Consider the following 15,700-nt stretch of genomic DNA (forward strand, 5'->3'; position numbering starts at 1 on the left):
ATAAATACGTCATGGCGGCCATGTTGGTGGTTAGGAAGAATAAGATTGTTCTCCTGTGGGAGTTAACTTCCATTTTTATGTAAACCATGTGAGCAAATTTTCTTTTGTTTTGGCACCAACATGGCGGCAATGCAATCAACCTATTGTCTTGTACAACATGAGTTCTGAACAAAGACAAGTACTAAACATTTGTAGATTATATTACCTAACAGAGATAAAAACTTATTACACTTCACTGAGTATGCCAAAACTCTATCGTCTTGCTGAACTGTTCTATGATTATAATCTTGTCGGGGAAGAACTTGTTCGCAGGCTAAGAAACTGACATACTGAATAACAATAATACATCCTATGCTATATCTGCGAATATACTGAAACAAACTATCAGAACTTATGGACCGAATTTTAATTCTCATTTTTTCACTAATGACTATCAATGTGCCTTCTATGTGCTGTACCCAGACACACTCAGGCCAAGTCTATGCTAAGAATTATGTGAGGTTACGGAACGAAGACCTCTAGTACCAACTATAGCTCTGCATCCTGTTCTAATTTAGGAGGGTGCGTCCTAATACAGAAGTATTCTTGCGCGGTTTATGACTATGCGGGAATAGCAGATCTCAGCAAGGGTATTGGAATCCGACAAGAAAATTGCGGGTAACCACGCGTTTTTCAGAGATAATTAAGCAACAGCAAATCTAAAAAGCATAACAACGTATGGCATTTATTTCCAAATTGAAGCTAAATTACTGTTTCTCTGAAGAACGCGTGGTTACCGCTAAATTTCGTTTTGGATCCCGACAACCCTTGCTAAGATCAACTTTTCCCGCTAGGTCATAAACCGCGCAGCAATATACACATCCCAAGATGCGCAAAGAGGTAACGCGAGTGAGAGCAAGTCTGGTGGTACATATTCCGGGAAATCTTGATTCACAACGGACTTTTTTATCCATTCTGAATGTTTTCCCATCAGATGCAGTACCGGTATGGGATAGTTTGCACTCAAGTGCCTGCGGCAGAGACTGCCTTGTAAGAATCGGCCTCATCAGCCGCACAACTGTGGTGCCAACCAAACGCGGCGTAAGTAACAATGAAGATTCCTCACTCGAGACTGGTATCAGCCTCACTTGCCCTTCGTATTTCTTCATTTTAACTTTCAATCATGCAAGTGTGATAGATTAGCCACCATTCACACAGAATTCCTAGCTAGTCTATTACTTTGATCCATTTTTTTTTTTTTTTTTGCTTCTTTCACCAGTGGGATTTCAGCATTCTCTCTGACTTAATATTTCTTCATTCATTTGTAACTTTCAATTGTGCAAGTGTGTGATAGATTTGCCACAATTCACACAGAATTCCTAGCAAGTCTATTTCTTTGCTCCACTCTTTTTTGCCTCTTTCACCAGTGGGATTTCAGCATTCTCTCTGACTTGTGCAAAGGTATACTCTTTGACAAGGACTCCATCTTCATATACAGTCTCGAGAAGATCCTGTCCACGAGCCAAAAAAAAAATGGTTTGTTTTATGACGAGTTATTAGTTAGAAACAAAAAAACGACAGGTTGTCGCATGAACAAGGCTCTATTTACAAGTATTCATTTAACCAGAAAATTAGAGACAAAAAGATATGTTTTTTAGGCGCGATTTCACCTATTTTTTCGTGTCACTGAATAACCTCCAAAAAACAAAAACAAAAACAAAAACAACAACAGCAAAAAATGAATCAATGGAAAACGTTATCCTAATGGTCCAGTTTTGTTAACAATAACTTCACTTGTGCATAGAAACTACTGTGTAATGAAATGGGCCGCAACTGGAAAGTTAAATAGCCAGTTTGTCCATGTTCTTCCCATCTGTATTAGAAAAATTGCTGAACACTGATTGTTTGTTCTTCCTTGGGGAAATCACTAAATTAACTACTTTTATTTTTAGTGCTCTAAGAGTAACCTCAAGTATATCCAAGTACTTTGTCGCGCAAAATTTCGGAGACAATTCCCAGAACAGGCAGCGTTACCTTATCTGCATTGCCTCGTCCTTCTTCAATCGTCACATATTTTCCCTTTTCGTCCAGTTCAAGGGAGAGCAGACCTTTCTTAGAATTCTTTGATGAATCGGTGATAGGTTGCTTGAAGACATTCACCTTTAAGGCAAACAACAAACAACACAGAGCTCTTAGTTTCAGTAACAATAATCCTACAGATGTATTAATTTTTGGCATACCATGCCTCTCGAGGAGATTAAAACTTTAATTCTTTAATTTTTTTTATTTTCCAAGAGTTCCAAACAGGCAAAACAAATGAATAAACAAATTTACTCAAATAAGTATTGCATCAAATTAACACCCTTTGTGACCTCGTGAAGACACCCCGGATATTGTATTGGGTAGAGAAAGATGTTAACTTAGAATGTTTGGAATAGAATGTAAAATGTACATGGCACAAATCAACATTGCCTTTGTTGGTAATATAATAGGCCTTATCACGGTTTTCGACGCCATTTTGACGAGTAGGCAACTCATGGATTTTTCAGAAGCGATGTTTTATGAAAATTATTTGACATTGGGTTGCCATACAAACACTGTTATTTCAAGACGCGTTTGCCTTCTCGTCAAAATGGTGTCGAAAACAGTGATAAGGCCTATTACATTTTGCAGCTTCAAACTTACAGGCTTATCGTTAATAACAGCAAAGCAACACTTGTAGGCACACTTCTGAGTATCCCGATCCAATCTCTGAAGCAACGCCCCTGATCAGAAAAGAATGATGACTCAGTGAAACAGAATAATCATCTCCTGGCACGTTTTACGACCCCCTCTACTTTCCTAGTTTCCTTTATGTACAAACTTTCATTCAAAAACTCATTACTAATTCAAAAGCCCATTGACCTATCAAATGGTCGACAAAACATCACTTGCAGTGGTTTTAAAACCCGATAAAACCTCCTCCTTATAAGCATGCTCGTATGCTAATTTCCAACGTTCACAAAAGCATAATTGTTATGAACTCTCTTGACATACGCTTTTCCAGGAATGTTTTTGAAGCCATTTAAAAAACTCGCAGCACATGTTTTATCGGGTCTAAAACCACTCGGCTGCACCTCATGGTTTTAAATACCGATAAAACACTGCTGCTTGTGTTTTAAACATTACCTAAATGCCATAAAAAAACAAGACATAAAGAAAAGCAAACCGGAATGCACCATTTAGGACAGAAAACATGGGGCATCGTTTCCTGAAAGAATACCATAATAATTGTAAGGCCGGTTGACTTGCTGCAGTTTCTACCCTTTATGCAACAAACCCTTAACTTCCGGCTATTACCACGTGCTTAAAATAATAACAACAAAACGTCTTTTATACGTTTTTGATAAACGTTGTGTATTAACTTTTTTAAATCGGAGTCCAACATGTTTAAGATTGTATTATGCTTAAAATCATGTAGTTCTTCATCAGTTAACTATTGAAGAATTTAAGTACATTTTCAACAAACCTCCACTTCCAAATGCAATATTGTCAGCACTCCATTTGTGTTTCTTCATATTCTCTAAGATATCAGTCAGTGTTTCATAACTGATCCCGTCACCCTATGGCACAATAAATATTATTGTTGTAAAAAAAGTCACAGGCCTGTACAGCTGTGATTTGAAGTAAAAAAAATAAATCACTCAACAGGAAATGAAATATTTTCTTGCATGTTCATTTATTTGTTTCTTACTTGGATTATTCTGAGGTAAGGAGGTAACATATAGAATCCTTTCGAGTTTTTCTCACTACCAAATTTCCGACCTGTAAGACCAAAAAAATATATTGGACAGTAGTTAGAAAACTGTTTAAATTGAAGCTGCCCTCATAATAAAACACTTACTGAAAACTGTTGTAACAATGCATTGTGGTGCATGTACTCACGCAAGATATCTAAAACTTTCACTACTACTTCTGGAGGATCTCCTGAGTCTGGCCGAATAACAAGCACACCTAGGACGAAAAGAAGAATAAAATGATGTCACTCAAAACAGATGAAAAGAGGGAACAGAGTAAATTCAAAACCCTGATACTTCCTACTAAATCATATAGAAATCGCTAGAAACTTTTAATAGTTTGTACTTCCTCTGCGAAATTATCCCTTAATGTTTTCTTCCTGGTGTTCTGAGAGCAATGTCATGTTTAGAAAACAGGTTCTTTGTCAAATATTGCAGCAGTTTCTACCAAAATCTACTGCAAAATCGCAGTGACAGTGCTCTTTAAACATTAAAAAATAAAAATAAAAGTTAAGGCATAAAAATGCGTTTGTGGCTAATAGTTTAAACAAACTCTTTGTGAAAATACAGAAATTCAGTTTCAGTTTCATTGTGACCTTCTCCACCAGTTTCCTTACCATTGCGTTTCCCCCGTTCTACGACAAGCTCCTTTAGTTCCTCTCCCCAGAATTTCTCACAAGCCTCCCTGAAATTTCAAGAAGACAAAATAAAGTGGATCCTTATTAACCCTGGTGTCTTCACAGACAGCTCAAGTGAATGCAAATGACATTATGGACAGAGAACAACTGGGGCGAGTGTGAACTTACCTATGGCTGTGTTATCGCGTCCCATCCGAAATAACATATTATGAATACAGTCAGACCTCCCGTAAGCGACCACCCATAGTGTCAAGGATACATGGTCGCTTACGGGGGGTGGTCGCTTACCAAAGGTCACACCACAGGGGGTCTAAATTTCGGGTAATTTACATATGGCTATTGCGGAGACCTAACCCTTTTGCCAGTGATCATTGAAACCCATAGTAATAACTATTCTTAGCTACAAGTATATTAAGACTGGTCCAAAATTATTCTTGGCAAAAAATCTTTGGGTCTATGGTAAATTACTTAATTCAGGGATTGAGACAATTATTGTGAAAGAAACTTGACTCTTTTATTACTCAGTGGCGCTGCCTAAATTTTTTTCTGGGAACGGAACATAAGCAAAAAGATAAGAAAGATAAAAGATAAGAAATATTTTTTCCTACAGGGGATTCAATCTGATTAAAGTTTATTTCAGTGTGACTATAGTGCATGTGTATTTTATCAGTGGTTTCAACACTCTGACTGTGAGATTTACGGCGTCCGCTGTAATGATGTGGCCAATATGTTACAGCAGCACATATTTTTGCCCGTGAGAGATACAGCAGATTGTGTGTCAAGTGGTCGCCTACGGGAGGTTAAAAACAATTGAAAGTTTTAAACAATCATCTCTAAAAGTGGTTGCTTACGAGAGGTGATCACCTACAAGAGGTTCCACCTATAGTGATTTGACTTGAAAACTTTTGGTATTTTGGAAAAGTGGTCGCTAATGAGAGGTGGTCGCTTACGAGAGGTGGTCGCACATGGAGGTTCGACTGTATTCTCATGGATATTTAGTTGTAAATTATGTTCTAGTAGAGCATATTCGAAGTCTTTGTATTGAATTGGATCGAGCTTTGAGGCTCTTGTGGGGGAATATTATATATTAAAAATTATTAAAAACTGGATCATTGTATAATGTAATTCCAAGTATTTGATTGGCTTAGCGACCATGGTATATGAGCCAATTAATATACTATTGTGACTGAAAAATAGCCACCATTAAATATTATTGTCCTCTGGTTGTTCTTGCAATTAGTGAAATCAGCAAGATCTCGCAATCCTTCTTGATTGTTGGATATGAGATGATTATAGCCAGCTCAGTGCCATGCACCTCATTGGCTTTCTATCATCTCATATCAAATGTACACTCATGGAATAATAATTATTGTTAGATATAATTTGCATGTGAAAAGAATCCCCTGCTTAAGCCTTGTGTGCAAGCTACATGTAGTTCTAGTACCGACAATCCAAACGTGGTCTACTTAGGATATTTGTTTACTGCCCTAATTTCAGAACTGCATGTAGGAGAAGTACACTAAAGATAAATATCAAAAGGAACATGCACCAGTTAACAAAATCAGCATAAAGTACAGCTAAACGATGTTTTAATATTTACAGGACTCACCAAATGTTGTAGCTATCGCTGACACAAGCAACCAGCCCAGTTGGAAACTAAAAGTTATTCAACAGACTGCAATTAACAATCTGTCAATATCACTTGTCTGTTTACAAGTCCTAACTTCCTAATTTAATATACTGCTTGATAGTTCAACTCTTATGATTGTTGTAGTATACAAAGTCATGTGATTTACGTTATTGACCACTGATTTTCTCAACTCTACAACCCAACCAGACATTATTGCAAAAGTCAGGTTGCAGATGTAAACATACCCAAAAGGAATATACGTATTTAAGACTCGATGAAAACACAATGCAGGAAATATTAATTAAACTGTTCACGACCATTAAAATAATAAATAATAATAATAAATTTTATTATTTTTAAAAATAGAAATTTAGTACAATATATGCAAGTAAATATGGGGGTTAGTTTCAAAAGAAACTGCGATGCTGCATTAATTATATTGGTGGGGAGTAGAAATGAATGAACATTTGGTTTATCAACAGAGTTGATAACTAAAGGTAAAATGACCACAGTAAAGAGATTCGAGTGCCGATGTTCCAAGCATAAGCCTTTTGTCAGAGCGAATTCGCTCTCACAGAGGACTAATGCTTGAACCGTCAGCACTCGAATCTCTAAGCTATATGCAAGTACACAGCATAAAAATACTCTTCCTGTAATTTCTCTTTGTACTCCCACACATTAAATTCCTGCTGACTTTATTTCATTCTCAAGGTCTATGAGCTTATGAGAACATAAAAGGTCTGTAAACAAGTTATAGGCAATAGCTGTATTTATCTTGAAGGTTTTATTTTGCAACACATCTATAAACAGTGTGTACATTTTCATTTGTCTGGACACCAGACATGTATGACGGTAGAACCTTTCCCTGATACAACCCACCTGTTCTAACATGTTCCTAAACGCATCTTTTTCTCCTTCTTTTCCCCACGTTGTTATTGTGCTATTGATAAATTAAAGGAATCTTCATCAGGACACAAATAGTAATTTTACAAACACAGAGACTGATATGCAGCTACTGGCACTGGTAACTACAGTCCAGTACAGTAAGTGGCATTACGCATATACCATGTGTAAGTAGGAAGGTATTGGGCACTCAGTAGCTTTCAATTGAATGGCATTAACTGGTTACCACAGCATTCCATTTATGAGGTATTTTTCTACAACTGTACATACCTATGTTCAGCAGCTGGGATTGAGAAGCCAGCAATTTCACAGCCATAATAATTCCTGTAGAAAAATGATTAGGATTAGGCAAAGAGGAACATCTTGTTCCCTAAATTGTCCAGACTTTCAGAGACTCCTAGGAATTGCTAACTCTAAGTGATAAAATTTTTGAGAGCTGAAAAACAAAAACTTAATGAGAACATTTTGCATTCAAAACCTTTACATAAAAAACATTCATTAAATCTACTATAGTAAAATATAGCTGAAATTACCCTTCACTGCTCACGTTTTTCTTCATTTTTAAAATGAAACTCACCTTGCCAAAACCATCCCTGCTACAGTATCAGTTCCACAAAAATTGACAAGATGAGCTGCTCCACCAAGAGATGCTGACTAAAAGAACAGAAAGAAAAATTCAGACGCTTTTTAATTGCTGAGTTTGTATGTTTCAACTACTATGAAAGTGTTTTCTAGCACTGAGCTCCAGGATTTCATTAACCTTCAACAAAGCCAGTTATGTAAGAAGGGTGGCAAGTTATAAAATAAAGTTATAAACAGAACTGTAAGTCCATTAATCAGTGTCACTACATTGTATCAAATAAAGTATAAATTAAAACAACAGTGGTCAAACCTCAACTGATGTGCTTCCACGGAAACCAAAATCATGAAGTTTGAAAGGAAGACCATCTAAACTTTCAGCTGTCTCATCAAGGTACTAAAAATGGAAATTGAATTACACAAATTAAGATCACTAACAACAAATAATTTATATTCCTATTTACTTAGCATTGTCCGAGTTACTGACTGCTATTTGTTTTTCTCTTGAAGGAAAAATAATTAAAAGGGCATGTATGATAATAATTAACACCACACTTCTTTGATGGTAATGCACATCCACTTATGTCAGTGGTCTCTTAGTTATTTTCAAATCCTGAGTAACTGGTCATCTTCACAAGATGTGGTTAATTACCAGCCAGAAGGAGCAGCTGGGATGCCAGTAGGGGCTAAATTGACTACCGGTATCGCTGAGAAGTCAAAGGGTACAATTTGGCAACCAACAGGCCACCACATTATCAGTTGCTGCTAGCATTTTTTTCCCACAGCAAGACCTGCTACAAACTTCAATGGTACGTGTACAAAATGATTGCTTTCATTCACAGAGAAGTAAACCTACTTTCATGGGAAAAAGGTTGAGCATTATCCCTTACTTTGAAAAGGATACTTAGGACATCTACAGTATTCTTAGATATGACCAATTTGACTAAAGTGAAAAGTTTTGGGGGAGGGACAAAGGGGCTAAATGAACGACTTTAAGTAGGATAGTGGCTATGATTTGACTGACTTACACGTAAGTGGAAAAGGTGGAGAGGGATGGTTGATGTGCACAAGTTATGTCACATCGCAGCAAATGTTCATGATATAATACAAAATATTTGCCACAAAAGGCTTCGAGAAACGGAATTGTATGGTTCCCTTGCCTCGTGGATTGGCCACCAGAAATTCAGAGGGCAAGAGAAGTCACTTATGCCAAACTTTTTAAGAGAAAGTATACGACGCTTAGTGATAAATATTTTATTGATTAACTTTAAAACTGGAATTTCTCACAAGGGTGAGTGGGGTTGGGGTTTTGAAGACAAAAGAACATCATTCTAAGGGGGAAAATGGTTATTTTCTGGAACAAAACATTCTAATACCTCAGCTATAATTTCCTTCTGTGCTCTTGAGTTTGTAGCAACAGTCATTGGATACCAGGACTGTACTAGCAATGTCTACAAGAAAAAAACACCATTAGTAATTCCAAGATAAGAGAAAGGTCAGTTGTGATAGTTTTGGATAAATCCTGAACAACTTAAATATTTTACTAAGCCCTTTATTTAATTGGGTGAATGCACAGCGGCATAGTGATTAACATTTCAAGCTTTTGATCCGACGATCAGAATATCGAAGGGTCATTGGTTCAATGCTTAAGTTTGCCTCTGCGTTACGGTGTTGTTTCCTTAGACAAGAAACTGCTTCACATTGTCTCTCTTCATCCAAGTGTATAAATGGGTACCGGCGACATGCTGTTGGGAGTAACCCAGCGACAGACCAGCATCCTAACCAGTAGTAGTAATATTCCTAGTTGTTCATGCTACAGAAACCAGGTTAACCCTTTAAGCCCTAACACTGATCAAGAACAAATTTCTCCTTGTAATATCAATGCTTATTCAACCCCTTAGGTCATGAGAATTAAGGATATGATCACCCAAGGTGAATTTTCTTGATTTTTTTACAACTTCTCTTCAGTACTTTTATAAGAAAAGTATGAGGACAAGATAGGAGAATTTGTTCTTTGATGTTAGGGAATAAAGGGTTAAGTTCCGGCCAGTGGGCCACTTGGGACTCAATTGCAACTTTAACAATACCATGGTGGCATTTAAAAATTTAAATTACTTCTTCTTAACTAAAGATGATTAATGTCAGAATTCATTTCAAGAAATAAACTTGGCGTTATTTTATTATTAATTTAATACAAGAAGGTAATTGTGAAATGCACCCATTCAAATATAAGGTACAAAGAGGTCCCAGAACCAAAACAGTTCTTGGAGTGAGAGATAGAACTCAAGGAGTGTTTTTTAAATCAATGATGCATCGTTAGGTAAAATTAACTGCCTCACCTCAACCCAGTTTGTGAGCCAGGGACAGTTTGGATCTGTATTTTGAACTGTAAACAAAACTGGAAAAAACAACAAAAAAAAAAGAAATCAAAGGCTCCTGTGAGCCAACTCGTGAATGCAGATGACACATAGTAATTGAAATTTAGACGGCTACGGAAACTTCCTTGAAAGCTAAAAGAAATTATATCTTTGCCTGATTATGTAACGAAAAATAACCATTCTTGTACTTTAAAAATGATTGTCAAACTATTCTCTACAGATTGAATAAGATTATTCTGATGCGCCGATTAAAAAAAAATCACGTGTTTTTTCATTCAAAGTTCATGAAGCACGCCATGTGCAACTATGTCATGCAAATTCGTGTCCGATAGTCCGGGGCTACTGGATTTTGCGATTGGGCTAGTGGATTCTGACCTTCACTTGCCCATCTTTTTTTGTGAATTAAAATTACAAAATTACTGTAGGGCAAGCCGATCTCACAAAGGGAAATCTGTTCAACAAAGTATTGCATTACATTTCATGCCCGACATAAATATAAATGCGTGAAATTTTTCCTTTGGAGTTCAGTCCACGCAATCCTCAAGTAAAAATAATGAATTATGACAAGCTCTTGCTAAATAAGAATTATTCATCGACCGCGTCCTTTTGCTTTCCCATAAATTACCAGTTGTAAATTTCGAAAATGAAACATTTTTTCCCTTTGAAACCTCTATGGAAGCTGACAAGATCTTAAAGTGTTCATTTTACCAGATGCATAATTTTGTTTACGACGTCAATGATGCGTGACATGGCACGTTCCGCTTTCGCGTGAAAACTGACAAATGGAATTATTTTTTAATTAGATTATTTCTAAATTAAATTATTTTTAATTCTTAAAAGAAACCGCACTTTGTAGAAAAAAACGAAAAAAACTAAAAATTTTGCTCAGATTCAACGAAAAATCTCCATTCTTACACTAAATGATTGTCAAATTATTCTCTACAGAATGAATAAGAGAATTCTGACAAATTATTCTCTACAGAATGAATAAGAGAATTCTGACACGTCGTGAAAAAATTTTCACGTTTTTCTTTTCACTAATTAAGTTTACGACCCCGGACTATCTGAAAAACTGAAAAAACTTGTAACTTTGCTCAGATTTAACGAAAAATCTCCATTCTTGCACTAAACGATCGTCAAATTATGCTCTATATATTGAATAAGAAAATCCTGATGCACCGTGAACATGAACAATAAATGTTCGCGTGTTTTTTCCACTAATTGAATTTAAAACTCACTCACTGCGCACGCCCGAAAGTTAACGACAGAACCTACCAAGTCAACACCCAGCTATCGCTATAACTCGTTCATTGCGCATGCGCGCATTCACCAGTTAAAAATTTGGAAGGAAGTGTGGCTGAATGGTCAGAGACGCAAGCTTGTAATCCAGAGGTCCCCAGATCAAGACCCTCTCTGACCACAAGATAGATTTGTTTCATGATAGTCCCCCATTTTAAATTCTTGGCCACATCTTGTAAATAGCCAACTGGTAAGCTTCTCTAACAGTGGGAATTTTTAAGAGCCATGCCGAGTTTGTTATGTTTATTTGAATCATTTATAGTGTCCTCAATTACTACTGTAGTACTAAACACATTGACATGTCTTGATAAAGTTTATTAAACTCTACACAAGACTGAAGCAAACTTTTGTGAGTAGGAAATAAAAAGTAAAAAATAAATAAATGACTATTCAAGGTTTGGAGTATTTAGGGCTGTACAATAATTGGGAACACTATAATTCAGTGAAATAAACAAACAAACTGAACACCACATTTGTTTAACGCCTATGTCGCAAATGGAGTTTGGGTGCCCAGGAGCCAGGGGCTGGTACTGCCAACCCAAACCCAGGAATGTAGAACACCCCGTAAGCCTGCCCTACACACACCCAGCCACGAGCCCCACCCGCAACCCTAGCACCCGTCACACTGAGACTAGAAGCTCAGTGGAAATAATAATAAGTATATAAGACAAAGAACTAACCCTTACCCTAACCCTAACCAACCCCCAACACTAACACCAATCCCAAACAATAACAACCTAACACTACCGGGAGGGAAGGGAAGGAAAAGCCCAAATGCTAATGTGCCACCAGTGCCCAAACCCTACGCCAATAAACGCTAACGCCACGCTACGCCATGCCACCAGGTCTCCAAGTCGTTAGCTAAGTTAAATTACGTTTAACCCTATTAAAAATCCCAAGTGATGGGAGGCAAACCAGTTGGCTATTTACAAAGCAAGGTCTTTGGATTTGAAAACAGGGTTACCGTTAAACAAATTCAAGTGGTAAGATCGGAACTTGTACCTGGGACCTCTGGATAACAAGTTCGATGCCCTAACCACTAGGCCACACTGCCCCCCCCCCCCCACCTCCCCCCCTGTCCACAAGGTTAACCAGTGGGTTTACAACAAAATATGAGCATGAGCATGTGACACCTATCTCAAACAAACAGCAAAAAGGAAAAAATGCAGTCTGCAGTATAAAGGCAACAAAGAACAACATTCCCAACTTGAGTCAGAACTCTTGACTACACATTTAGTTACAGGAAAACTTGAGGTACACATTAGAAGCTGCTGTAAACAGAGTTGGGACACTCAAAAAATCTGTGATGGACTAAAAAAAATTCCATCCATCTAAATGCAGTTGTTTTATACTGTACTGGAGAAATTATTGAGCAACAACGCAACTGGTCTATGGACTGCTGACAACCCAAGTTTCACTGGCTACCTTTAAACTTTTTTTTGGATTTTGTGAGACAAAATATGCCTAACTTTTTCCAAGATGAATTGCTAGTATATTGTTCGTTGTAGCTAGCATTTCATATTTTATGACTTTCATATTGTCATTTTTTTTCTTTAAATTCTAGTGTAAGATTACTTCAAGTAGGCTATCTGCCTTTAGTAGTATGGGGCTTTTGCTCTTTTACAAATCATCCTTATGGCCCTGTCAGTAATTTGCTATCCTTTTTTTGCGTGTGCATGTCAATCAATCAATCAAACAATCAATTAACTTTATTTAAATACAGTAAATGGCTCAGCAAGCTGGTTTCAGACATGCCGTGTGATAATTACAAATTATAAAAATTAAGACTAGAGATTAACTAACAATACAATACAATACAATAATTATTTCTTTTGCCATATACAACATTTAAAGATGGAAAAAAATGAAGAAAATTGATGTAAGAAAATAAATGGCGAGAAAACGTGAAAGAAACCATGAGGCTTATGACAAGTCAGGCTTCCTCACTTAAAATAACTAATCTTATATTAGAATTACAATTCGAATTACAATATGGACTTACAATAATAAGCACAAGAAATGACAATTGTGTCTGTTCCTATCAACTGTCATAAATGTAAAGGTGTTGCTAAATTGACAGAAATAAATAACTAACTAACATGAATTATGTTATGCTCTGAATAATCTTACCATTTTTAACAGGAACCACCGACCCTTCTGGAACAGCTCTGATCCTGAGTGGTAATTTACCATTATGTTCTTTTAGAATGTACTGCCAACCTTTTGAAAACAAATTCAAACAAATAAAGGAAATCAGTGACAAATCTGTTAATCTGCACACAAGGAACAAATGAAAGGTTTCAAGTCTATGAGCCAGCTCAGGTGTATGCAGAGAATGTAATTGTCATGATGCTTTTAATCATTGCATTGATTTCTTGTAAACGTGACACCGTGTTTGTGATTTTAGCCAACACTACAAGTTATATGCAGTTCAAAGCTGTCAAAACTACTGACCAATCAAAAGGTGGTTCAAGATAGCCCTTTCTTGAGATGTGAGAGTCAAATGTATGATAAAGCTGCCTCTTTCATAGGCTGTTTTCTTCCAGAGGGGCATGAAAGAATGGAAATAGCTTTGAAACAAGGGCAAACTGCAACTGGAAGTTTGTGAACAAGCACAAGGAGCAAGCAAGAGTCACTTTTTCTTCCCATCCCATCTTTCCTCGCACACCTCTAACTGGGCTGGCCAGAAAACAAGGTCTGATAATGAATTTATATTAATATTATTGATGAGATGTCAAACATTGAATCAGTTTCAAAGCAGTTTGACATTTACAGAGTCATGCTGCAAGCACTAACCTTCTTCGTTGAACAAAGTGTAGCCAAAGTGAAGTTTGTAGAAATCCTTTGCTTGGCGGATTTTTTCTTCTGTTACCACCTGACCCACGAGCCATCTCTAAGAAACCATGAGTTAACAAAACAATCAATGTTGAGATAACTGCCAGATTTGATGACACACGTGTACGACTAGGCAGTGTACATGGCACTTCAATGTTCATGCTTAGATAGTTATCAGTTTGCATTCATGAAAATAATGGCAAGGGTCGAGAATAAAGGTCATCTGGAACGGTGCATAAGATAGGATTACTTGCCTGCGATCGCCATCTCAGTTTTCACTGCCTATGAAGCAGTGCACGTGCATAACAATTAAATTATGCAACACAAAACCTAATTACATTAGATCGATTTTGCTTCTTTTGAAGACCAGTTTACCTGGAAAGCAGCGAGAATTCATTCATTTATGCAGAATCTACTCATAAAAATATCGTTCACATCTACCCTGTGATAATAGGCCTTATCACGGTATTCAACGCCATTTTGACAAGTAGGCAAACAGGCTTAAAATAACCACGTTTGCATGGAAATCCGATGTAAAATAATTTTCATAAAACATCGCATTAGCATTGGCATTAGGAAAAGGATTTTAAGAAAAAAATTGAAGGGATGTAGCTGTGCTAGAAAGGGTCCAGTCGTGTTTTGAACTTTCCATACATTTCCCTGTATTTTTTCCCACGAACTACTTTTAGTAGCAGTTCACGGCTGGTTCGCTTTACAGAGAAATGTATGGAAAGTTCAAAACACGACTGGACGCTTTCGGGCACTGCTAAAAGTTTCCAATTCATGAATTTTTCAGAAGCGATGTTTTATGAAAGTAATTTGACATCTGATTTCCATAAAAACACTGTTATTTCAAGCCTGTTTGCCTACTCGTTTAAAATGGCGTCGAAAACCGTGATAAGGCCTATTCAACCAGCACATACGCACAAAATGAAAGTGAAAGTACTGGAAAACGCACCTTGATCAAGTACTGCAAACCGAAAAAGCAAACTTGTGGAAACTTTCCTCCCCTGCTTTCGAAGTACGAAAACACAACGGTTGTCCCTGATGGGTACTGTTTATGATGTGACACCTGAGTAGCAGAAACACAAGTTGTGAACCACCTCCAAGTTTTAAACTGAACCAGCACTCGACCAGCGCCGCGTGCCGGAAGTACGATAATTGACAAAACAAGGTAGACACTGGCTGTATTACAGAAAAAGTAAATCAGTGGCATGTGAAGTGATAGAGGATGCATTTTCATCTCCCGACATTGTTCCCCTACCTTATACGAGTCAGTGACGAGCAGAATGTTCTCAGAGTCCAACAAATCCGCCATTTTGATATCTGGGATTTTGTCTTCGATCCCAGGGCTCCCCGATCGCGCTCTTGCGGCCATAGTCCTCATTGTATTAAAGTTCAGTACCATTTACCTCTTGAGGGGTGGGTGATTTCTGGTCATCAAGAATTTTTTTTTTCTAGCAACCTGGTGGGCAGGATATTTTTTCCCTTTTAAATGCTCTCTCTCCGCCTCAGCCTCCTTCAAATACGCGAACTAAATTTATTATTCAGCCCTCGCCCATGAAAAACGCGTGCACTGCAGGCTATGTATAGCTATGTTTTCGGAAAGTCATTCATTTTATATTGCGTCATATAAAATGTTGTCATATTATAAAGTGATGCACCACAGGCAGTAAAAAAAAT

General features: G+C 37.2%; 1 protein-coding gene across 1 annotated transcript; it reads right to left on the bottom strand.

The window, feature by feature from the left end:
* Nucleotides 1–1,232: 1,232 nt before the first annotated feature.
* Nucleotides 1,233–15,383, bottom strand: LOC146488430 (nicotinamide phosphoribosyltransferase-like). Its single transcript, XM_085117666.1, has 18 exons — nucleotides 15,282–15,383; nucleotides 14,976–15,089; nucleotides 13,979–14,075; nucleotides 13,313–13,402; nucleotides 9,845–9,903; nucleotides 8,882–8,956; nucleotides 7,819–7,902; nucleotides 7,504–7,580; nucleotides 7,197–7,250; nucleotides 6,903–6,963; nucleotides 6,003–6,049; nucleotides 4,373–4,440; nucleotides 3,904–3,972; nucleotides 3,713–3,783; nucleotides 3,488–3,581; nucleotides 2,665–2,744; nucleotides 2,014–2,139; nucleotides 1,233–1,490 (listed from the first exon to the last, which is right to left on the bottom strand). Exons 1-18 carry the CDS (start codon nucleotides 15,333–15,335, stop codon nucleotides 1,368–1,370), a joined length of 1,443 nt encoding a protein of 480 aa, XP_084973792.1. The 5' UTR covers nucleotides 15,336–15,383; the 3' UTR covers nucleotides 1,233–1,367.
* Nucleotides 15,384–15,700: the final 317 nt, after the last annotated feature.

The sequence above is a fragment of the Pavona decussata genome, unplaced genomic scaffold (genome assembly GCF_977016875.1).
Source record: "Pavona decussata unplaced genomic scaffold, jaPavDecu1.1 SCAFFOLD_9, whole genome shotgun sequence".
NCBI classification, from domain to species: domain Eukaryota; kingdom Metazoa; phylum Cnidaria; class Anthozoa; order Scleractinia; family Agariciidae; genus Pavona; species Pavona decussata.